The sequence below is a fragment of the Bradysia coprophila genome, assembly GCF_014529535.1.
Source record: "Bradysia coprophila strain Holo2 chromosome IV unlocalized genomic scaffold, BU_Bcop_v1 contig_81, whole genome shotgun sequence".
NCBI classification, from domain to species: domain Eukaryota; kingdom Metazoa; phylum Arthropoda; class Insecta; order Diptera; family Sciaridae; genus Bradysia; species Bradysia coprophila.
The window spans coordinates 4,003,236-4,029,225 of record NW_023503375.1 but is presented as its reverse complement, the minus strand read 5'-3'; the positions used below and the strand labels follow the sequence as shown (position 1 = coordinate 4,029,225).

General features: G+C 35.9%; 1 protein-coding gene across 1 annotated transcript; it reads right to left on the bottom strand.

Moving 5' to 3' along the window:
- Positions 1 to 3,695: 3,695 nt before the first annotated feature.
- On the bottom strand, positions 3,696 to 6,915 carry LOC119072509 (ATP-dependent DNA helicase Q1-like). Its single transcript, XM_037177752.1, has 9 exons — positions 6,436 to 6,915; positions 6,191 to 6,357; positions 5,957 to 6,128; positions 5,576 to 5,898; positions 5,374 to 5,518; positions 5,042 to 5,169; positions 4,752 to 4,966; positions 4,479 to 4,685; positions 3,696 to 4,412 (listed from the first exon to the last, which is right to left on the bottom strand). Exons 1-9 carry the CDS (start codon positions 6,806 to 6,808, stop codon positions 3,740 to 3,742), a joined length of 2,403 nt encoding a protein of 800 aa, XP_037033647.1. The 5' UTR covers positions 6,809 to 6,915; the 3' UTR covers positions 3,696 to 3,739.
- Between the last annotated feature and the right edge of the window lie 19,075 nt (positions 6,916 to 25,990).

The following is a 25,990-nucleotide window of genomic DNA, read 5'->3' as shown; positions in this document are numbered from 1 at the left end:
TCAAAGTCATGCCGATACATTTTTGACATTCGCGTATTTGTTTCGAATTTTCGCCTCAACATTTTACCGAAATCTGGCGCGGTTATTTAAATAATTTTTAGGGGAAACAAATATTTTGGTTATGCACAGTACTGCCGTGCATGCAGCGGTCTTTCTTCTTTAAAGGAAATGGTGTTAAGCCTGAAATCGTTTTAAATAAAAGACGCGTGATGTCTATGTATCTAGTGAACTATGCCGAAGCTATTGGTACCGCGTGTGCAATAGTTATTTGTTAACCAAGGGAAGAAAATAGGAAACACCAAGGTGGAATTTCCTTTTTCTCCCCGAGGTGAACACAACGTTTTTCATGCTTGACTTTTGCGAAAATCCGCATTTTTGACCACTTCGAAGAAAATAAAATGAATAGCGTGTGTTAGTATTCAGCCATTTTAGGTGAGAAAATAATCATTTTCTCGCCCAATATGGCTGAACCCGCCATTTTAGGGAGAAAATGATTATTTGCTCACCTAAAATGGCGCCTTTCGGAATGACAACAAAACGCCATTTTCACAACGCTTCATAGTGGACAAAATGAGGATTTTCGCAAGGTAGCATGAATAATAATGTTTTCTTCCCGGTATTCACTAAAATTTGACCGAGGGCAGTAAAAAGTTATGAATTTTGAGCAGTGGCGGATTAACGTTTCTAGCGCCCCTGGCAAATAAAAATCTAGCGCCAATTTTGTTCTGTTTTTTGGTGTTTTGTTTCCTGTTTTGTTAGACAGTTTCTTCGCATGAGTGAAAGGAGGTAGTACGGACTAGAGTCACAGAATCTGCACTGATGATAACAAGAAAAAAAAGAAAAGTCCAGCATAACTACCGATCTACATCAGAATTATTGTCGAAACCTTGGTTCGAAATATCAGTAAAATATGTTTGAGACAAGTGGGAAAATCAACATTGTGTAAACGACAAAAAAGAGACTTATTTAGTTATTATTAATCAATCTTAAATATAAAAAAATGAGTTTCTATCTCAGAAGTATTGATTTTTCAACTTGCTTCAAAAAACTCTAATTTTACCAAATTTCTGGTCACTGTAAAGATTTTAAGTCGAACAAAGTTACATTTTTTTCCTGATTCACAAGACAATATTTAAGGTCACATGTTTTTAGAGATCACTTTGAATTTCACAATGATCATGCAAAACGAAATTCGGAAATATTTTTCAACTTTTTTCATACTTTCATCGGACTTGTAATAGCTTAATAGCTATTTTGCTAACTATTGCGTAAATGGAAATTTTGCGCAATAGATGTGAAAATTGTCAATCCGAGGCGAAGCCGAGGTTGACAACACATCGTATGCGCAAAATAGGCACGAGTTAGCAACAAGATTTTATGTACGGAAGCAATAAAATACGCACTGAAGTACATAAAGTATTTTTTTGGTGACCTTCGACACATATATATACTTTCAGAAACTCGTAGATTTTCACCTGAATTTGCAGGACAAGCTTATATCAACTCAGAATAAAAAATTGATGGGTGATAGTATTAAAATATTAGGGTATGTGTTCATGATAAAAAAATCGACAGATCTTCTGCTTTTGTTGAAAAAAGTTTGTATTTTTATGGTTTTAGCCAAAATACCTTTAAAGTGAATTTTTTGGACTCAAGTTTTGCGCCAGGCTTTTTAAAACCCGACTTTGTCAATATTACTTGAGAGTATATGAATACAAAATATACAACATAAAAATGAGACTTGGAAGAATTTGTAAAGATTTAGGTGACATACTGCCCATACTGCCATGGCTATAAAAAGTTTAAATTTCATTAAAATATTGATAACGAAATCACTCTAGAGTGATCTAAATTTGGCGCGATATTTTCGATTTCAAATTTTCCTATGTAATTTTAGAGTCATTTTTTTGCTCATAATTTTTTCCAGCGCCCCAATTTTTCCAGCGCCCAGGACAAAGTCCCGAATTGCCCATGGCATAATCCGCCACTGATTTTGAGTCCGAACATATTGTCGAAAAACTAAAAAGCCTTTAGAGAACACCACGAAAATTGCTAATTTCACTGAAATTTATGTTGGGTTCAAAATTCATTCAAAATATAATGAAAAGTCTATCAAAATCGGTTCAGTAGCTACACTATCTATATTTTAACGTTTCCGAAAAACAACGAGCGTGTTGACCTGTCACATACGGCTATTCATCTGTTATCGATAACGACGACAAAAATATTAACAAGCTATGGGTAATATGGTCCTTTATATAGTAAAATGCATGTTATAAAATGTGAGGTACAAGATTTGAAATCAACCAACTGAGAATACTTTGATCGATTGAAGTAATAGACCCGATTATAATACTGGTCGTGGTCATATACTGGTCAACGATGCTTTAAAATCTGAAATCGCTAGCAAAGCGAGCGAAAATTTTCGTTTGATCACTATTGCAGTTAATTGACCAAGCCTTCTTCTATTTTCCTTTAGAAAAGATCACGATTCGTTTCCGGTTGTATACTCACCTCTTATAATCTAATCATTTTAATTCCTGATTACTGTTCACTTCAAGTCATTTCGATATTTTTACGATTTTCTTTCAGTCAATTCTTCATTACAAGCACCGATTTCCCGATTTCTGGATATTTTCTATTTCTCGATTTCTCATTTCTGGTCATTTTGTCGTCATTTCCCGATTACTAGTTCCAGACATTTCCAGACTTCCATTCAAATCACGTTTTCAGTACGTTTCCGTATTTCTGGTCAATTCGCGATTTGTGGTCCTTTCCCTATTTTTAGTCATTTCCCGATTTCCGTTCGTTTCCCGATTTCAGTTCATTTTCATATTTCTGGTAATTTTCTCGCTTTTTTCTTCTTTTTATTATTTCTTCCCGCTAGGCCGGATAGATTTCCCCGTATCCAGTTTTTCGGCCTTAAATTTTCGCGGTATCCAAGATACCAAGGAGACACATTATTTGTACACGCGCTTGGTACTGCAGCTGAAACGACTTTTACTCTGATATACTTTGACTGATGAAGCTTCCAGCAATCACCTGAGTTTGCATAGGAAAAAGTTTAAGGAACTGCCTTGAAAGATCACAAGCCATTGTTCTAGAATTGGTCTTACATGGGCAGCGTTGGAAAAACTCAGGCTAATTTTCAACAGCAAAATGAACAATAGTCTGAAACAAACGTGTGTACATGTGTACTGCCCGTGCTCACATTAAGTTAACGTTAACAAAGGCTTCCGAAAATAAATTAAGAGTGGCACAAAGAGCAAATAAACGGAGTATGCTTTGAATTACGCAGAGAGATGCAATGACAAATCAATGGATCCGACAGCAAACCAAATTCGTTGATGTCATGGAAAGAATAGCATCTTTAAAGTGGAGCTGGACAGGACATATTGCAAGAAGGACGGACGAGCGTTGGACCAAAGAGATCATGAACTGGAGACCATCTAAAACACGACCTAGAGGTCAAATAATGGAATAAAGAGAATTGCAGGCACAAATTGGCAACAAGTTCCAATGGATCCTTCAGAATGTAAGAGAATTGGGGAGACCTTCGTCCAGCAGCGGATAGACACAGGCTGAAAAAGCAGAAATAGATCGTTCTATAGGTTGGTGTTGGCAAAAAGCACCGTTCTAAGAATAGGGTAGCATTGGTCACCTTGGACCATCGCCAGCTAATTAATACGAATTCATTCTTCAATGAAGTTCATGTCTTTATTTCCCCTATAGTCTAATGTTAATCCAAAATTTCAATTACATTTTGATCCTCTGGGACATAGATAACATCATCTGCAACAACGTTTACCCGAGGAGCTTCTACTCTAGTTGATTTTGCTTCCGTTTCTCGTACCAGTAGACCTGCAACAGATTCGATGGCAGTCTCAGTCGTCTTAGTCGTCTTTTTGCTGGCAGAAGCAGCCTTCGGCGTAATCGTCACCGACGAACGATTCGAAACATTTGGCCTTTTCGGTGTTGTCGCAGAACTGCTACCAGCTGAATTTCGGTTTTTGGGACTGGCAACGCTAGTCGATCCGGATGGTTTACTTTTCGCTCGCTTCGCACTGCCCTCCTTCAAAGTGGAACTATTTTTCCGCCTTTTTTCTCCTGAATTTCGTGGTCTACTGCTTCCAGCAACACTTTCATCGGATGCTGTTGCGTTACCGTTCCACACCGCATCGTATTCAGGCAATTTCAATACGCGAGCACCGTGGAACAGAATGTCGTCTTCCTTTTTCGGCACATTTGGTCCCTTCCGAATGTAGCTGATCGTATTGTAGGCGGTGAAGTGGAAGTCTTCCTTGAGATATTTCTCTAAAATCATAAAGGCGACGATTTGTTCTGCCCAATATCGATCTAGTTTGGGTAGCTCGACGTTGGTGCAACGGAGATTGACTGGACCCTTTTTATACCTGCAATGATTAGTGGTTCGGTTGTGAGTATGTTACAATTCACGGGACATTTTCTCGATCATATACCATGCGTCGATGAGCTTCGTTCCAGTCAGTTTAACGTCTACGCCTTCTGCATTCTCGATGATCGCATACAGATCGAAAATGTGACTGGTGATATCAATCTTGGGTATTTTCACGCAATCAATGTGATAGCAACGGTCACACATCCGATTGCATCGACTGTCGTTCCACACCTCCGAAAAGTATCTCGATATAATATCACGGCGACAGCTTTGGATGGAGAAGAAAAAATTTCAAATTTTTGCCAATGGTCGTCTGTCGAATGAATCAATTTACCGCGAAGCATCGATGCAATAATCGGCCATAGCATAGGCGTTCGCTAGACCTGTTCTTTCCGAAAACATCATCGTTGTAATCTTAGCCAGATCAACGAAACGATACAACAGAATGCATTCAGCTCGTTGACCGTCACGTCCGGCTCTACCACTTTCTTGATAGAAATTTTCCATACTTTTGCTCATCGTGTGATGAATGACAAAACGAACGTCCGGCTGTTACAACAAGCAAATGAAAATATTTGTTTTTTATTCGTGTAGCTGACTGCTGACTGATTGTACCGAGCATACCTTGTCAATACCCATTCCGAAAGCTACAGTTGCAACAACAACTTGTATCGATCCACTTAACCATTTTTTGTGCACTAATGTACGACGGTCGGCAGCAAGATTAGCATGATAAGGACGGGCTTGAATATCTGAAAGTTAATTGTTTGATGAAACGGAATTCAAGCCGGATGCTACGAAGTCGTAGCGACAGTGCTATTGAATAAAGCTGGAGAGTAATCAAACAAAAATATTTGGTCGAGAGAAGCGTTGGAACCAAACACCATCAAAAGGTAACACTGTCCTCCGTACCCTGCACTGCTCACATCAAAATAAATTTCAATCAAAAAATTTACCTCTCGTTATCAACTCTCCCACCACATCCTCAGCATCTTTTATCGAGAATGTGTATATGATGCCCGATTTTCCAGCAAATCGCCCTTTGAGCAGGTCACACAACAAATTGTAGACTTCGCTCTTCTCGGAAGGTTTTTCCATGACCTGAAATAATCTTTCGTTCAGCTCCACAAACTACACAACCAGCCACGACACACTTACGTGATAGTACAGATTCGGTCGGTTGAACGGTGCTCGCAACACCAAACAGTTCCTGATGTTCAACATTTTCTGAACATCAACAATGACTTTCGAGGTGGCCGTTGCGGTCACCCCTAATATCGGCACTTCTGGAAACATTTGCTTTAGAGCGCCCAGGAACTTGTAATCCGGTCGGAAGTCATGGCCCCATTGCGAACAGCAGTGAACCTCGTCAATGGCTATCAGATTTAACTTCTTGGCGAAGTAGGCTTTTTGGAGAGCGGTGAGGAATCGCTTACTTTTCGCCATCCGTTCCGGAGTTACGTAGAGTAATTTTAGAACAGCTAGGGAAGGTAGGTTTATCTAAGAGAACTAAAAATACGAAGACAGACGGGGACTTACAGGTGTCAGAGGTTTCTGATAACATCTTCAAAATTGCGTTGCTCTGATTCCGTTCGGTCGTGGAAGACAGAAGTTGAGCCTCGATACCAAGGTTCTTCAAAGACCACACCTGGTCTTCCATCAACGACAGTAATGGAGATACCACTATTGTTACTCCTGGATTTACTACAGCCTGTAACGGAAGAACGATGTGAAAAGTGAGGTCAATTGACTTGTGTCGGTGTAAACGCTTACTGGTAGCTGGTAACATAGACTTTTGCCTCCGCCAGTAGGTGCTATCAACAATACATCGTGTTTTGACATCACAGCGTTACAGCATTTCAGTTGTTGTGGTCGGAACGAAGACAATTTGAAAACATTCTTCAAAGTTGATTGGATCTCAGTATTCCACGGGAATGCATCTGAAACCATAAAGAAGACACTCCAAAATGTCAAGAAACTTTTTTTGTCTTGTTGTCATTATATTCAAAAATGCTCACCACTGTCCCAATTCTGTTTCGCCAATTTATTTGACTGTCGCAACGCCTTTTCGTCTTTCAATTTGTTGCACTCGTCCACCAGCTGTTTTCGGCGATCTTGCAGTTTTGTCAGATACAGGTCCACCTCTTGAATGGCTCGCTCTTTGGCTGTAATCTTTTCATCGTAACCGACTTCTGTCGTCTGATCATCATCGGACAGGTCACTTTCAGGAATTACTATTGAATCCATATCGACTGGATCGCTATTACTGGAACTTGAAGTCGAGCTGGCACTCGTGGTCTCCAGGTCAATGTACGACGTCAGGTTAATACTTTTTGGTTTTACGTCAGCATTATCTTGTCGTTGCATTATTTTTGATCCACAAATTACCATCCAGCACAGTTTTCATTTATAGTTCCTTTCTATCGGCTAAAACGATTGATATAAACAACAGAACATCAAAATGTGGCCCAGCGTCAAAAGACAAGGGCCAAGTGGGCCAAGTGTCATCTGAAGTTATCGAAAAGATGTCATTTTTATGTCGAGCGAAATTCTATTACAAAAGCTATTCTGGCGAGAATATTTAAATTTGCTAAACGAATTCATTCCTACAGGAGAATGATGTTTAGAAACTAAGAAGAAATGTAATAGAGTTTTCCCATATTTTAGTACATTCTGTCATAAAATTACTGCTGTCACTGCGCTTATTTTCATGTGAACCAACTTCACTGCTGTGACATTTCACATAGGAATGAATTAATGTGAAGTTGTTTCACAAAAAATAGTCCAGTAAGAATGAAGTACTATAAAAAATGTGGCGCCTCTACAGGCCAACCGACTAGGCGAACAGCGATATGCTGCTTGGAAACTAAATCCTAATAATTCTATCACATTTCGGCATTATTTATCCCAACGTCAGCGCTCTGTTTGTGTGAATCAACTTCACTGCTGGCTGTAACAGTTTATGGATATTTACGAGAGGGGAGTTGTTTCACCAGAACATAGAGGGCAAAGAATAAAGTACTGCAAAAAATGGTGTCACTTCAAGAGGCCATTAGGTCAAAGTCAAATAGTGATCTTTTCACCAATACTTGTAAAGTAAGTTTCGTAGTTTGAGGTTAGCTGGATGAAAATGGCCATGTATTTGACATCTCAAACGACACTAGCAATGATCAGAAAATGTCCGTAAAAAGGAAAGCAGTAACTGCAGATAGCAATGTAAAGTTAACGATCTTTTGTTTTCAGCTCTTTTCGCATTGTCTTAAAATGTCAAACTTGCTTGCTAAATTTTCTCAATTGAATAGATCATAGAGTTACACTCGAGAGGTGTCATGGTGGCGCTGTCGATCAAAGGAAATCACAAAAATATGAAACCAGACATGTTCAAATAATGACAGCGCCACCTTGGCACATCTCGAGTGTAACTCTATGGAATAGACCATTGTCAATGTCGTTTAAACTGTCAAATAAGTTGTCATTTTCACAAAGCCTCAAATCAAACAAATAAACACGGTGGGGCTGAACGAACTTCAACAACTGGAATCGGTAGGGGGACAAATTTAGGGAAAATCCATGTAAAAATTATTGCTCTCGGTCATTTGGTCGCAGAGCAAGAGAAGCTGAAAGTCGAAAATGCCACCTCTTCAAGGAGTGATGCCTCCTCGACGAAGTTCCCGATCCAGCACTTTAATAGCGTTTCTAGACCCATACCTTGCCGGTTGGAATATTTCAACACAACATACCTTGGTCGAGTTAGCCTGAGTCTAAGTCTAAGTCTAAGTCTAAGCTTTCCAATGATACCCAATATGCAAAATTTACAAATATTACAAATTATTGTCTTTGAGCTATGTCTAATCGACTGACGTGAGTTATCCGTCGAAAATATCTGCTTATTTTGCCATAACAAACATAAGAATAGAAATTTCGTTTTCAATGACCCTAAATTTGCTAGTAGCCCGACCTCGATGCAAAATCTTTATCATAAACAGTTCTTGCTGAGAATCATATATGGCATATTTGGTATCATTGGAAAGGTAGGACTTCAGGCTAAAAGGTATGTTGTGTTGAAATATTTCAACCGGCAAGGTATGGAAGCAGCCAAAGTTCACCGAGTGTAGGAAAAAAGTGACTTTTCTGAAAATGTACCAAAAGAGACCACTTTAAAAAAAATTTATTGCTATTCGAAAGAGCACATTAACTTTGTCTAGAAACGCTATTAAAGTGTTGGATCGGGAACTTCGTCGAGGAGGCATCACTCCTTGAAGAGGTGGAATTTTCGACTTTCAGCTTCTATTGCTCTGCGACCAAATGACCGAGAGCAATAATTTTTACATGGTTGTTCTTAAAATTTGTCCCTCTACCGATTCCAGTTTCAAACATCGGTCCAGCAACTTCCGCGGAGCCAGGCGGCGAAACGTCTTTTGAGGTTAGCTTTGTGAAATTGACAACTTATTTGACACTTTTTGATAAACGATACCGCTATTTGACACTGGTCAATACTCTCTCTAGCAAACAAACTCTCAGCTCTATGTGTCAAATTCACACCTTATTTCTTTGTGTTCTACAAACACTATTCCACATTTTGACTGACTACGCTGCAATGTACATGTAAATTCCAAAGGCTACTTGATTCTTTCACAACCTTAATAAAAGTAGTTTGGTTGCTAGAGAGGGTATTGCACTGATCTATTGTATCAATCTAGGAAAATTGGTATCAGTACATTGGTAGTTTGACGTTTGACATTTTATAACAATGCGAAAAGAGCTGAAAACAAAAAAAAAGAGAACCGTACCCCTTAAATGTCAATTTTCGGTCTACACATTCCAAAAATCGATTTTTAACCGTGAAGCCATGATGGCACATTTTTGGCCAAATGGAGAAAAATCATGGCTTCACGGTCAAAAATCGATTTTAAGAATGTGGGAATTAACATTTAACACATTGAAATTAATTGTGGCTTGCCAACTTTCGGCACCCTGGACTTTACTTAAATAGTCGAAGAATGCCTCTAAATAAATTTCTAAAAATCCAAAACTGCATTCTAGATTTTTAGAAATTTATTTGGATGCATTCCACGACTATTTAAGTAAAATCCAGGGTATCGAAAGTTGACAAGCCGCAATTATTTTGAATGTGTTAAGTGGGAAGGTTCTAACTATACATTTAATTGCTATGTAAATGAAGAGCTACCTTCAAAGTGAGTCAAACACATCAAACGTAAGGAGCTGATGAGATGACATGTCGTACCTACTCGGTTAATCTTGAATTGACTAACAATAGGACAAGAAACTGTATGGTATAATGGAAACCGATACGCAGACAGTAATTTTTTCACCAGTATCGCATCTATTACTTCTTATGAATGAAGTATTTTCGAAATATCGAACAAAATCTTTTACATCATTACGTTTACCAAACATTTTACTATAAGAACTTCAACAGTCATTGCTCATCGGTTATTTTTGTCGTCGCTATCAATAACAGATGACATAGCCGTTCTTAAAATCAAGGTAAATATACATACTGAAGGTAACGCAAATCCTCAGGGAATAGCAAGAAATACGGATCCAAAGTTTCGGATGAATATAAGATTTGTTATGTTGCATCCGTGACGTTTGGCGTCATAATGTTGTTGGAAGTGTGTTGTTTAGTATTGAGTTTTGGCATGTGTTGCAACCTAACAAAGTGAATTTGACTTGTGTCCAACATTATAAAAACTATATTCACCCGAAACTTTGGATCCGTGTGTTCTTGCGGATTTGCGTTACCTTCAGTGTTTATATACTTTGCTTAAAATCCCTTCCTCATCTGTTATAGACAAGTTTAGTTTCATGTGTTTGAATGTATTTCATAGCTAGTCCGGTCTTGAGTGTAACTGAAGCTTTATAGGTTTTGCTATCACATTTTTCTGAGTTTTCGTTTTGCGTTGAAGAATAGAACTACGATTTTTTACCAGGCTTTCTTGCATATGTTATGCGGATTAAAGTACTATACTATACTATACCCCTAATAGAGTTGTTCCGGAATAATGTCACATCTTTCCAGGCCCGGACTGGCTCAAAAAACGTCAAAAAAGCCCTTCGGGGAAAAAGTCAAAAGGCCCTTCCGTTCGGGCGACTTTTTCCAATTAGGCCCTCGATTCTTATGATTGAAAATTTTGTGTAATTTCCACAGTGTAAGTGAATCACACAGTTCCGCCACATCACACGAATAATTGGGACATTTGCCTAGGGCGCAGCGATTTGGCGGTGCAAAATTTTAAAAGAAAAAAAAAGATTGTGGAAATAGCTCAAAGAAACATTTTCGAGGGGAATTTAAAAAGTTTTTTTATTTTTAAAAGCGAAAAAAAAAATGCAATTTAAAAATGTACAGTCGAAGAAATTTAGTTTTCGGGTTTTCCAAAGGTATTAATCTTATTTAACCCACACTTTATCCCACAACAATGGAATCCACAAATTTAAATTTAGTTAACTCAGCGGTCGCAATGACGGCGCTGCAGTCACGATTTCAAAATGTGATGTAGGGTGGATAAACTAAATTTTGGTTTTGGTTACATTTTCTCTTGGTTTTTAATTATTACATCAGGCTTCTAAATTAAGAGTACCTTTATGCAATATAAACCGTTTGAGTTTGAAAAAAGATGTTTTGTATCAGTGAACGATATAGGAAAGCGTTCAGTACGTCTCAACATACAAAAGAACATAAAATATAATTGTACATTTAGCCACCCTACGTCCGTCATCGCTTCTATTGTCTTCAAAAACATATTGTGTGCTTGTCATGATATGTATCAGACGTTTGTTTATTTATGTGTCTCATCTAAAATGCTGGCCAGCAAAATTTTGATCATTAAATTCAACGGCAAAATTGATCTAAATGTTAAAATAATTGTGAATAATAGTGAAGTTAATGTGGTTTTGTTTTCTCCTCATAAAAGAATTTGCATCAGTTCGATGTAAAGTGTGGAGCACCATTGGAAAAAAAACTTGTCGCTGAAGAATGATCAAAAAGTTGCTGGACGCAGTAGCTACAATTAATGCTTTGCAGGATATAGAATAAAAATTAGAGAAACACCAAGAGCCGTCCATTTGAAATCTTCACAATCATCATTTCAACTAAAGACTTTTTTTTAAACGAAACGCAGATTCGGAACATTCTTTTTCGCCAAATTACAATTTGGCATAGGAAATCAATTCAACTCTTTGTATAAGTGAAGCTCATGATTGAGCTCAATCATGAAAACAGAATCTGGTCAGGAATAAGATAAGAATATGAATATATGACGAACTTCAAAGTTCCTGATTTATAATCCTGAGATGCCTGCTCATGCAATTATGCGATTTACGATTTCCAAAGAATTTTAATGTCAACTTTTAGACAAAATAACAATTTCCAAGTCTGTTTTCTATTTGATTTATTTGATGTATTTCCGACCTCGTTCTAGGATAATAAAATTTTCTGTGGATTATTTGTAACTTCATGAAAATATTAAGATGGAAAACCTCAGAAACATTCACATAAAAATTATGCTTTCCTAACTAATGTTGAAATAGCCTTTTTGCACTCATTAGGAACTTAGGAAAATAACTACTGGTCGAGACGGTTTACTTGTAGTCCGAAATTATATTTTGGCTTCGTAGAACACAGATAAACACAAGAGAGAGGAATTATATGATATGCAGTACATACTGTCCCGCAATGAAAGTAGATAAGTAGGTATGGCCAGTCCATACAAGTCGGAGCACATACGGATTTGCATGGCGCCACCTCAAACTAACTCATTTCTAGTGGAAATTTGCACTAGAAATGAGTTTGTTTGAGGTGGCGCCATGCAAATCCGTATGTGCTTCAGCTAGAACAAATTTGAACGTTTGGCCATACCTATCTATTTACTTTCATTGCTGTCCCGTACAATCTTTTTCTAAATAAAAGTTATAGTCAAATCGACAATATTGTATTATTTGGCGATTTGTCATATTTTGGAGTTTCTTCACACTTTGGCGATTTTTCTTGACAATTCATCACATTTAGTTGATTTGTTAAATCATCAAGGCAAGTCTCAGAAGTGTGAAGAAACGCCATAAAGACAAATTTTCAATTCTCTATGATCCTTGGAGTTTCTTTACTCTTTGGCGATATTTCTTGGTTTTTCTTCACATTATGGCGATTTTTCTTGTTGATTTAACAAATCAACCATAAGAGGTTCCGAGCCTACGCTGAAATTGTAGCCTACATTTCTGCGTTTCGAAATTTTTGATCGCTGATATCTTTTTACGAGAGCCCTTTTTGAAAAATGTACGACCACATTTTCGAGTAAAATTATGTCAGCTTTGAATAAAAAATAAAATTGTCTGTGAAAGTTCCATGTGCTTTGAGAAAAGTGTACCTTTGATGCAAATTTGGGGCATCGGTACAGTTTTCTCAAAGCACATGGAACTTTCACAGACAATTTTATTTTTTATTCAAAGCTGACATATTTTTACTCGAAAATGTGGTCGTACATTTTTCAAAAAGGGCTCTCGTAAAAAGATATCAGCGATCAAAAATTTCGAAACGCAGAAATGTAGGCTACAATTTCAGCGTAGGCTCGGAACCTCATAATGATGAATTGCCAAGAAAAATCGATAGAGTGTGAAGAGAAGAAGAGAAAAATCGCCAGAGTGTGAGGAAACGCCAAAGTGTAAAAATACGTTTTTGAAATGTCTCTACATTATCTTTCGTAAAATGATAGTGTCCTCGGGATCTTTCGTTAAAGTATGAATTCCCTAGGATCGAACAAGATGCCGTTACCTGACGTAAAATAAGAGTTTCCTTAGGATCGAACCAGGCAGCATTTCGTAACTTTTATAAAAGGATAGATTCACTAGCTTCGAACAAATAACGCCTTTTAGATAAATTTCGTAAAAGGATAAATTTCCAAGGATTTGTTTAATCACCACGAAGAATCGCCAAAGTGTGAAGAAACGCAACAAAGACAAATTTATCATTCTTTGTTTTTGCCGGCGTTTCTTCATCCCTTGCCAATTTTTTATTTTTGGCGATTCTTCATGGGAATCATGAATAATGACGGCTACGAGCTTTAGCGAAAACGAATGAGATGTTCCGATCCGAATCTGCGAGCGAACTTCCGTTTCGTTAAAAAAAACCTTTAGTTGAAATGATGATGATGAAGATTTCAAATGGACGGCTCTTGGTGTTTCTCTAATTTCGATTCTATATCCTGCAAAGCATTAGTTGAAGCTATTGCGTCCAGCAACTTTTTGATCATTCTTCAGCGACAAGTTTTTTTTCCAATGGTGCTCCGCACTTTACATCGAACTGATGCAAATTCCTTTATGAAGAGAAAACAAAACCACATTAACTTCACTATTATTCACAATTATTTTAACATTTAGATCAATTTTGCCGTTGAATTTAATGATCAAAATTTTGCTGGCCAGCATTTTAGATGAGACACATAAATAAGCAAACGTCTGATAATTATCATGACAAGCACACAATATGTTTTTGAAGACAATAGAAGCGATGACGGACGTAGGGTGGCTAAATGTACAATTATATTTTACGTTCTTTTGTATGTTGAGACGTACTGAACGCTTTCCTATATCGTTCACTGATACAAAACATCTTTTTTCAAACTCAAACGGTTTATATTGCATAAAGGTACTCTTAATTTAGAAGCCTGATGTAATAATTAAAAACCAAGAGAAAATGTAACCAAAACCAAAATTTAGTTTATCCACCCTATATCACATTTTGAAATCGTGACTGCAGCGCCGTCATTGTGACCGTTGTGTTAACTAAATTTAAATTTGTGGATTCCATTGTTGTGGGATAAAGTGTGGGTTAAATAAGATTAATACCTTTGGAAAACCCGAAATCTAAATTTCCTCGACTGTACAACCAACGAAAAATTTATTTAAAAAATTTCGCTTTGTGTTATTTTTCTTTGAATTCCAATCGAAATTTTCCTACTGAGACCTTTCTCTCAATTTTTTCTTCGATTTCCAATCGAAATTTTTCTACTGAAGCCTTTCTGTTGACTTTTCTTCGAATTCCAAACAAAATTTTCCTACTGAGGCCTTTCTCTCAATTTTTTCTTTGATTTCCTAGTGACGCCTTTCTCTCAATTTTTTCTTCGATTTCCAAACTATATTTTCCTACTGAGGCCTTTCTCTCAATTTTTTCTTCGATTTCCTACTGAGGCATTTCTCTCAATTTTTTCTTCGATTTCCTACTGAGGCCTTTCTCTCAATTTTATCTTCGATTTCTTACTGAAGCCTTTCTCTCAATTTTTTCTTCGATTTCCTACTGAGGCCTTTCTGTTAATTTTTCTTCGATTTCCAAACAAAATTTTCTTACTGAGGCCTTTCTCTCAATTTTTTCTTCGATTTCTTACTGAGGCCTTTCTCTCGATTTTTTCTTCGATTTCCTACTGAGGTCTTTCTCTCAATTTTATCTTCGATTTCTTACTGAGGCCTTTCTCTCAATTTTTTCTTCGATTTCCTACTGAGGCCTTTCTGTTAATTTTTCTTCGATTTCCAAACAAAATTTTCCTACTGAGGTCTTTCTCTCAATTTTTTCTTCGATTTCTTACTGAGGCCTTTCTCTCAATTTTTTCTTCGATTTCCTACTGAGGCCTTTTTGTTAATTTTTTCTTAGATTTCCTACTGAGGCATTTCTGTTAATTTTTCTTCGATTTCCAAACAAAATTTTCTTACTGAGGCCTTTCTCTCAATTTTTTCTTCGATTTCCTACTGAGGCCTTTCTGTTAATTTTTTCTTAGATTTCCTACTGAGGCCTTTCTGTTAATTTTTCTTCGATTTCCAAACAAAATTTTCCTACTGAGGCCTTACTCTCAATTTTTTCTTCGATTTCCTACTGAGGCCTTTCTGTTAATTTTTTCTTAGATTTCCTACTGAGGCCTTTCTGTTAATTTTTCTTCGATTTCCAAACAAAATTTTCCTACTGAGGCCTTACTCTCAATTTTTTCTTCGATTTCCTACTGAGGCCTTTCTCTCAATTTTTTCTTCGATTTCTTACTGAGGCCTTTCTGTTAATTTTTTCTTAGATTTCCTACTGAGGCCTTTCTGTTAATTTTTCTTCGATTTCCAAACAAAATTTTCTTACTGAGGCCTTTCCTACTGAGGCCTTTCTGTTAATTTTTCTTCGATTTCCAAACAAAATTTTCCTACTGAGGCCTTACTCTCAATTTTTTCTTCGATTTCCTACTGAGGCCTTTCTGTTAATTTTTTCTTCGATTTACAATCGAAATTTTCCTACTGAGGCATTTCTGGAAAACAAACAGAAAGGCCTCAGTGGAAAAATTTCGATTGGGAAACATAGAAAAAATTGAAAGAAAGGCCTCAGTAGGAAATCGAAGAAAAAATTGATGGAAATGCCTCAGTAGGAAAATTTTGATTGGAAATCGAAGAAAGAATTAACGGAAAGGCCTCAGTAAAAAAATTTCGATAGGAAATTAAAGATTTTGTCTATGTTCGCTAAAATGGACTTCATTTGTTTGAACAATAAATGGCTGAAATTCAAAAAAGGCCTCGTCGGGACTTCGCATGACTAAGGCAAAAGGCCCTTCGGGAATCGCCCGAACGCCCAGTATGGCCAGTCCAGGCCTGCATCTTTCTCTCTCTTTTTAATCCAATGCAATTCGTTCTTGTCTTATGTATGAACTGCATTAGATTAAAAAGAGATCAAGAGAAATATGTTCTATTATTCCGGATCCGGAACAGTTCTACTAGGGACGTTGAAATCCTCAAACAATATTCGCAAGGCATATTCTATCGTAAACATTTCTGCTCGTTGGAAGTTGGAAGATGGTTTTTGCGATAAAGAATAAATTATCGTTGCGCGAAGCAGAAATTCTTTCTAGCATGATATAATGCTAAAAATGCAATAAAAATAAAAATTTTAGTACAAAAATGACAAAAAAAAAACTCCCAGAATCATTGGACCTTGCTGAAATAAAATGATTATTGCACTTTTGTGCTACAGTGAGTAATTCTCTAAAATGTTTGATTTCAGTATATTTAGCTAATCCTTCTGTCACATCTTTTGACAGCTTTTTACGTTTTAGTACGTTTTCTCTCCCAGTAGCAAAAACCCAATCCCAGCAAAAAAAGAAACTATATCGAATGCCGCAAATGCATTTAAAAACGAACATTCGGTGAAATACTTTTTTATCACACCAAATGTTTATCATTTTATACAAATATGTTTATCTTTATAATAAATCAACATCAGTGATGTCATGTAATTTAAACAAAGCAAAATCAATTGTTTATGTGTTACATTTACATTATGGAAGAGAAATGTCCCATTCTTTTTCCAAATTTGTGTACTCAAGCGAAAGAAATTGTCATTTATTTGCGTTAAATGAATTTTACTAAACAATTCGACGTTATTATCATCTTATTGACATTGAAACTATATAAAAAATAGTAGCTTCCAATCTAGGTACTTTTACTCATCGTGATACGAGATAACAAATTATTTTCCGTGTATTGTACCAACTTTCCTGTAAGACAAATCTTACGATGTTTGTACTTGTCTTCTTTTGCTATGCATAAAAAATGCATATAGATCGTCGACATATTTTGTGATCGGCAACTTTGTCAGTTTTTCCTTTTACATTTTCGAGTTTTTTTTTTAATGTTAAAATTGCAACCATAAGATACATTTTGAAATGTTGCATTGAATGCAAATAGAATTGAATACAGCCGATTCATGGATTACTTCGGGGGGACATTTTTGAGATCTCGTAAACAAAATAAAAGTTGACAAATTAATTTGTCGTCGATTTTATGCATTTTTTATGCGTGGCAAAAGAAGACAGTAACATACAACGTAATATTTGTGTTACATAAAAGTTGGTCGCACAACTATAAACACCAAAATCGTTTTGTGAGCATTCTAGACAATTAAAATTTGGATTGAAATGAAAAATATTTTTTTTATAGTTTCAATGTCAATAAAATGATATAACGTCGAATTGTTTAGTAAAATTCATTTAGCGCAAATAGACGACCATTTCTTTCGTTTCAGCACACATGTCGTCGATTTGTGTGCATTTTTTGTGCATATAAAAAAAAGACAATTAAATCGAATACCGCAAATACATTTAAAAAGGAACATTCGGTGAAATACTTTTTAGCAATTCAATTGTTTATTTGAATCATTTTATTAATTGAATACACAGAGAAAAAATTCGGATTTAATGTTTAATCTACGGAAAGATTACGAATATTTTAAATATTTCGAAAGATTTCGTTTCAATCTTTTTTCAAAGATTACAAAAATAAAATCTTTCGATAGATTGAGTTTCGGTTTAAAATGTCCTGGTATCTAGAGTTTATGATTAGAAGCTATTGCCATGTGTAATTTTTAGTCATCTGTTAGCGATGCAAAAGTAAAAACCACAGCATCCAAATGTTTCAGATTTTTTTTTTTTTGCTTTTCTTAAAGGATATTGATTTTCGAGTAAAGAAAATCGGTGAAAAAGTAAACAATTCTTCCATGCAAACTGGTCTGTTATACTTCTTAATCAATGGTACAATTAAATATGGGTGAAAAATATTGTTATTATAATATTTTCCATACGCTTATGGTACTTTTCAATAGTTTTGCCAGGCTCAACTTCCTTATCGTTGCTCATACAGATTTATGAAGTATGATAATAGTTTAAATGTTGCCTTCGATTAGGATTTGAACTCGTCTGCTATGATGGTTACCTCAGTTGGTACAAATTTTTCGTTCAGAAGATTAATTTTTTAATCTTTGAAAGAGTAAAATCTCCGTAACAACGGTGCGAAAATAAATCTTGCTAATAGCTCAGTGGTAAAGTACAGGACTGGAGATACGGAGGTACCGAGGTGAACGAGTTCAAATCCTGATCAAATTAAGTAAAAAAAAACATTTAATTTCAACTAAACAAATAAAATTTCCAATTTCAGAATAAATAAAACAATTAAATCTGTCTCAATATTTCAAATAAATGTTGGAAAAATTTTTTTAATTTCAAAATAAAAAAATTGAAATCCCTTTGAAGATTTCGATCTAATCCATCGACAGATTATTTTCGAAAGATTAAATGCAAGTAATCTTTCGAAGATTTGCAGGCAAAAATACTAATTAATCGATCGTTAAAATTCAGTTTAGGGCAAAAAGTCTGTTTAAGAAATCGTCCAATATAATTTCTGTAGGGATAAGCTCGCGGAAGCTTATTTTATATTTTCCATTACGTATAAGGAAAATTAAGTTCGCCCGAATGTAAGAGGAAAATGACTAAACTGAAATTGGTCTTCGCGGAGGCTTATTTTTACAAGGTTCTCGATGAACTTGTTCAGCACTCTGAAAACTTGCAGGGCAATCATATTTATTTCATGGTTTTTTGGGCTTCGAAGGCACCGTGAACATTGTTTGAAAAAACTCAAAGTATTTTAATGACAATAAGGGAGGTACCGCATATACTTTTTAGTTGATTTTCTTGAAGAACTCGGAAAATAAAGAGACCCGTGTTTCTTCTTTTCTCGAAAAAATCAAAATTCGAAAAATTATCACTGGTTGAAGTTGAAAACATTTTCACACCCGATCACACCCGCCATACAAATTGTTGTTGTAATCGTCATTTACATGGGAAGTATAAAGTGCCCTATAGAGGGTACTATTGCTCGAATCAAGAAAGACAAAAACACGGGTCCTTTTATTTTCCGAATTCTTCAAGAAAATGTAAAAAAAATGGAAAAAAAATCTTTTTGTACCTCCCTTATTGATATGTTTTGCTCCACATGTTTTTTGTTCATAGTTCTCAAACCATTGGACCGACGTCGTTCAGACTTCAGTACTCTCACTTCCGATCAGGTGAAATGTACAAAAATTCAGTAAACAATTTTATTTTCTTGAGCCAAGTGTACTTGCACTCAAGCCAAGATAAGTGACTCTCTTATTTTTCTATGCACAAATTATTAATGCGAAGCGACGACAGCTGCCAAATTGTTTAGTCAAAATTCAGCAAATTTTACTATTTTGAGAAAAAAGCGTCAATCGAAAATTAAATTACTTTTCTCACTTGCTTGCACATATCAAGACTGTCTGCCTGTCTTTTTTTCTATGCACAAATTGTGCATGCAAAGCGACGACAATTGTCGTTTTTGTTGATTTGTTCTTTATTTCATGCGGCATGCGGGTGAATTTTTATGCGTACATTTCAGAGACTTTTCGGATTTGTAGACAAAAATGCTCGTTAAATCGAGAGTTAACATTCACTTTAGGGCAAAAATTCTGTTTAGGGAACTTATTTTTAGTCGAATTATCTACGAGTAATTATACCTAGAGGGAGGCAGCCATCACAGCCCACAAACCTTTTTATATTTTTTTGAGAAGGAATTCGTAGTTGGAAACATTTTAAATTCCCCATTTGATATAATAGTTATTTGTTAACCAAGGAAAAAAAATTGGAAATTTCATTTCGACTGTGTTTTCTTTGTGGCCAGAGCGTAGCGAATTTTTCACCCGAGAAAATGAAATTTCCTACTTTTTCCCCGAGGTCGACACATAATTTTTCACAAGGCATCCGGAGGTTCATCGGAGGTGAGAAAATGACTATTGTCTCTCCCATCGAAATCAAATGGTATTATATCTGAAGTTATCTCGTACGCGTACATTTTCTTTTTGATTTCACAAAGTTGCCGATCACAAAAATATGCCGTCGAATATGAATATATGCATTTTTTATGCATAGAAAAATAAGACATAACAGGAACAAGCAATTTGTCTTACAAGAAAGTTGGTAGCATAACTATAAACACCAAAATGGTTTTGTGAGCTGAGTTTCCATGTCAATAAAATGATATACGTGGACTTGTTTAGTGAAATTTATTTAATGCAAATAAACGACCATTTCGTTTAAGTACACAAATTTGGAAGGGAAGGATTTTTTAAAAAGTGGACCAGGCTCTGTCTGAGGTATATTTTAGCAACGCTTTGTCTGAAAACGCAGTCGTTTAATTTTAATATTATTTTTTTGGCTAGTAAATTTCCACCAAAAGTCGAAAATGAGTGTTTTTTGTCCGTGATTTACTGCCGCTGCAGGTTATGGATATACATGTGTGGGGGTTCATTGGCTAGGTATTGTCCGGTAGATACGGGGCAGGCACATATATCTTACATGTGCTGGCGAATTTCTCAAATCGCTTCATGTTTCGATTTGACTTATACATAAACAATTGATTTGGCTTTGTTTAAATTACATGCAAATCACCGATGTTATTTTATTATAAAGATGACCATATTTGAATAAAATTATTAAAATAAACATTTGGCGTGTACTACATAATTAAAAATTTTTGGTTACCTAAATCTCTTCTTTGAAATGAAGACACCATTTCAATCTTCCGCAATTTTCTTGAATTTCGAGTTTGAGAAAGAGAAGCCAAAGCTCAGAAGCGACCGTTAAAAATGGGTTGCTTTGTAAAACACAAAAAAAAGAAAATGTGTCAGTTTTCAAAACTCCATGTGTGTTAGTTTTAAATTGTCTTTTATTTACGTTAAATGAATTTCACTAAACAATTCCACGTATGACATTTTATTGACATTGAAACTACATATAATAAAATTTAAATATTTCGCCTTTTACTTGCTATCCACTTCGTTCGGGCTACAACTCGCGAACTTCCTAAATTATATCGTCCACAACAGATACGTAAATAACTGTTTGGTGTTTATAAATCAATTACACAACCTGAGCTTCATCGAGTTTTTCTTCATACGAAAACAAAAACAAAGCGTTGGTGTTTATAGTTGTTCGATCAATTTTCTTGTAAGAGAAATTGCTTGTTACTGTCTTCTTTTTCTATGCATAAAAAATGCATATGAATCGACGACATATTTTTGTGATCGGCAACTTTGTCAATTTTTACCTATTTTTCTATGCATAAATTATTCATGCAAAGTTGTCGTGCTTGTTGATTTGTTATATATGCGGATGAATTTTTATGCCAGATAATTTCTGGATTTGTAATTCTTACAAGGTTCTTGATGAACTTGTTCAGCACTCTGAAAACTTGCAGGGCAATCAAATTTATTTCTTGTTTTTTGGGCTTCGAAGGCACCGCAAATATTGTTTGACAAAACTCAAAGTATTTTAATGACAATTGATATGTTTTGCTCCACATGTTTTTTGTTCATATTCATAGCTCTCAAACCACTGGACCGACGTCGTTCAGACTTCAGTACTGTCACTTCCGATCAGGTGAAATGTACAAAAATTCAGGAAACAATTTTATTTTCTTTAGCCAAGTGTACTTGCACTCAAGCCAAGTTTAGTGACTATCTTATTTTTCTATACACAAATTATTAATTAGAAGCGACAGCTTGTTTATAGACGGTACATTCCCTGCGAGAAAATTGTTTAGTTAAAATTCAGCGAGTTTTACTATTTTGAGAAAAAAGCGTCCTTCGAAAATTGAATTGTAGTTATGTAGTACGAAACATTGTAATTTTAGAGATTACCCGGATGATCCACAAAGTCTACCTTTCTCACTTGCTTGCAGCACATATCAAGATTGCCTGTCTTTTTTTCTATGCACAAATTATGCATGCAAAGCGACGACGATTATTGTCGTCTTTGTTGATTTGTTCTATGCGGCATGCGGGTGAATTTTTATGCGTACATTTCAGAGACTTTTCGGATTTGTAGACAAAAATGCTCGTTAAATCGAGAGTTAACATTCAGTTTAGGGCAAAAATTGTGTTTAGGGAACAGAATGAAACTTTTTTTTAGTCAAATTGTAGAAAAATCGTCCCCTGTAGGAATGAGCTAACGGAAGTTAGATTTACATTTTCCATTATGTATAAGGAGAATTAAGTTGGCTCGAAGACAAATAATGTATTTCATGTTTTGTAAAAGGAAAATGACAAAACAGAAATTGGCTTTCGCCGGGGCTAATTCTTACAAGGTTCTCGAGGAACATTTTCTGTAACATTTTCTGTTGAACGGAACCTGCCTGTACTAGCAATGTAGTTCAGTGAGAAAAGTCGAATTCATCCGTGTACAAAATCTCTGAATTTTCCAGAGGTTGTTTGAGAAGAAATTCGTAAAAACAGTCAGTAACTTTTTAAATTCCCCAGTTGATATAATAGAAATTTTGTTTGAAAATGAAAATTACTTATCTTTGATTCCAACTTATTTATTTGTGGGAATTCAATCCCGTATGATTGCTAACAAATATTATCGCCCGTAGGCATATACGATGACAAAGAGTTTTACTTATAATAATTCCTAACCGGTGGCGCTATTAACGTTATTGACCCGGAGAATGGCCTGAACCCCTCAGTGAGGAAAAGAAAAGCAAGATATTATACAAAATTGAATTGTTTCCCACGATTGTTTCGTTTGCTCAGCTGTTGATATCGCATACAGGTCATTGAACTAAGCCAATTGATCAGCTGTGAGGTGGTGATTGACATTCGTATTCATAATCATAACAAAGGTCATCGTTGACCAGTTTCCACTCGAAACACTTGTTTTGACGCCGCGTTCTATTTGATTCAACTAAAATTGTGCTCGATAAATTTGTCCTAAACGGATTGAAATTTAAAGGACCTTGTTGGATAAACCATAACCAGATCGACCAGAAAAATGAAATTCTCAGCGAGAACCCATTTGAAGTGATGAGTTTGGTTTTTGCTTGACTAGTGTGTGACGAATATTTATTTCATAAATGGAGCACTAGTTGATGGGAACCAAACGTGCTTAAGATGAATCGTTTGGTGATAAAGGAAGGAAGCGTTCGGTGGAGTAAACCAACGGCCAAGTCCTGTAATTCGACACCAATACTGCAACGTTGGATGATTCAGTTGTTTATTAAAGCGATGAACCAACACAAAAATTTAACTGAAACTCGATCAAAGCTAAGTGTTTGTTGATATTTTATCTACATTTGTCAACTTCCCTTTTACTTAACCCTAGGTTTGCAAGTGGGCCAAGTTAGGGACTAATAGCGACCCCAAACATGGGTACTGGAACAACCATGTTTGTGGGTTGTTTCAAACGATTCGGTCATCAAACTGTATCGGATGACCATGATATGGATGTGACTCGAAAATTTGTATGACTTCATGAAACGCTCCGGAATTTTTGTGATGATACGGTCAGTGAGTTTGTTTTTCTTTTTGTTGTTGAATGGCTGACTGGATTGTATTTATTGGTTTTTGTTGATCCGATATGACCTAATTGTCCTTATAACGTAGCTATTGTTGTCGATATAATTATTGTTGCCGGATGGAGTTTAATTCAATAATTTGGTGTTGGTCTTCCCGACCCCAAGTACGTTCATCAGCTCTACAACCGAATTTCTTTTGATTGGCCACCAACTCATCAAGGATTTGTTGAACAATTTTCCAATAATTTCCAAACGGTAACGCCCATTCTATGAATTCGAAAAAAATTGTCACGTTCGGACCAAATTTGAAACAATGAAAGTGTAAAACAGGTATGGTCTATTGTTCGCCCGGAGGACATACAAATTTGATTTTCGTACTTAAACGCACTCATTTTCATATTATTTTGACATAAAATGTGAGTATGTTTAAGACGAATTCGCCGATCGACCATACCTGTTCTTGACTTTCATTGATTTGAAATACGTTGAATTAAACGCAACGCCTTTAAATGGAAAATCTTCGATTCTGCTTGCTGCTAACGGTTGATTGATTCAAATACGACGTAAGGGTTCCGTCGATTGTAGGTGCGGTAGACTTTCGCTAATTGATGCTGACTGCTGCTGCTTGTTGAATTCTGGCGAGTTTGCCAGAACAGTGTCATTAAATTTTCTTTTTGTTGTTCGATGACCCTCACTACCTCGCTTATTTGAATTGATTGATTGGAACTTTGTGTTTCCAGAAGGTCTAAGTATGAATATGTCAGCACAACGGAAGCGTCAAAAATACTGAAAGCTACGTCATACTTTTTCTATACAGTTTCTTCATGTTTGATTTGAAAACTAAAATCTGTTGACTCCATCATCGTTGTATTAGCATCGTAAATTTTGTCCCATAAAGTCGTGACGACCTTGAGTTTTCTATCGAGAAGTATCTTTGTAATTTCATCGACCTTCAATTCCTCGTAGAATTCCTCCAAATCTTTGATATTCTGTTCATGTATCTCCAATAATCTTTGCATTTTAATATTTTCTATTCATTTCCAGATATTCAAACACTGAACGTTGATCAATTTGCTCATGATGACGAGGTCAACTCTACGACCGTTTAATTATGAATTTAATAGATTCCAATATACGGTTGATTTTAATAAAATTGTTGAATTAGTTGCTGACTTCGTTGTTCCTCTTCACCAAATTAGGGAACCCTTGGCCAGATGAACTTAGAGTTGACCTCGTCATCATGAGCAAATTGATCAACGTTCAGTGTTTGAATATCTGGAAATGAATAGAAAATATTAAAATGCAAAGATTATTGGAGATACATGAACAGAATATCAAAGATTTGGAGGAATTCTACGAGGAATTGAAGGTCGATGAAATTACAAAGATACTTCTCGATAGAAAACTCAAGGTCGTCACGACTTTATGGGACAAAATTTACGATGCTAATACAACGATGATGGAGTCAACAGATTTTAGTTTTCAAATCAAACATGAAGAAACTGTATAGAAAAAGTATGACGTAGCTTTCAGTATTTTTGACGCTTCCGTTGTGCTGACATATTCATACTTAGACCTTCTGGAAACACAAAGTTCCAATCAATCAATTCAAATAAGCGAGGTAGTGAGGGTCATCGAACAACAAAAAGAAAATTTAATGACACTGTTCTGGCAAACTCGCCAGAATTCAACAAGCAGCAGCAGTCAGCATCAATTAGCGAAAGTCTACCGCACCTACAATCGACGGAACCCTTACGTCGTATTTGAATCAATCAACCGTTAGCAGCAAGCAGAATCGAAGATTTTCCATTTAAAGGCGTTGCGTTTAATTCAACGTATTTCAAATCAATGAAAGTCAAGAACAGGTATGGTCGATCGGCGAATTCGTCTTAAACATACTCACATTTTATGTCAAAATAATATGAAAATGAGTGCGTTTAAGTACGAAAATCAAATTTGTATGTCCTCCGGGCGAACAATAGACCATACCTGTTTTACACTTTCATTGTTTCAAATTTGGTCCGAACGTGACAATTTTTTTCGAATTCATAGAATGGGCGTTACCGTTTGGAAATTATTGGAAAATTGTTCAACAAATCCTTGATGAGTTGGTGGCCAATCAAAAGAAATTCGGTTGTAGAGCTGATGAACGTACTTGGGGTCGGGAAGACCAACACCAAATTATTGGATTAAACTCCATCCGGCAACAATAATTATATCGACAACAATAGCTACGTTATAAGGACAATTAGGTCATATCGGATCAACAAAAACCAATAAATACAATCCAGTCAGCCATTCAACAACAAAAAGAAAAACAAACTCACTGACCGTATCATCACAAAAATTCCGGAGCGTTTCATGAAGTCATACAAATTTTCGAGTCACATCCATATCATG

Bases quoted from the DNA above. Each gene is read 5' to 3' on its own strand.
- LOC119072509 (XM_037177752.1), bottom strand. From the start codon at position 6,808: ATGGTAATTTGTGGATCAAAAATAATGCAACGACAAGATAATGCTGAC. The intron at 6,358-6,435 runs GTGAGCATTTTT...TTATGGTTTCAG, and splicing joins GAAACAGAATTGGGACAGTG to ATGCATTCCCGTGGAATACT. The intron at 5,170-5,373 runs GTAAATTTTTTG...ATTAACTTTCAG, and splicing joins GGGAGAGTTGATAACGAGAG to ATATTCAAGCCCGTCCTTAT.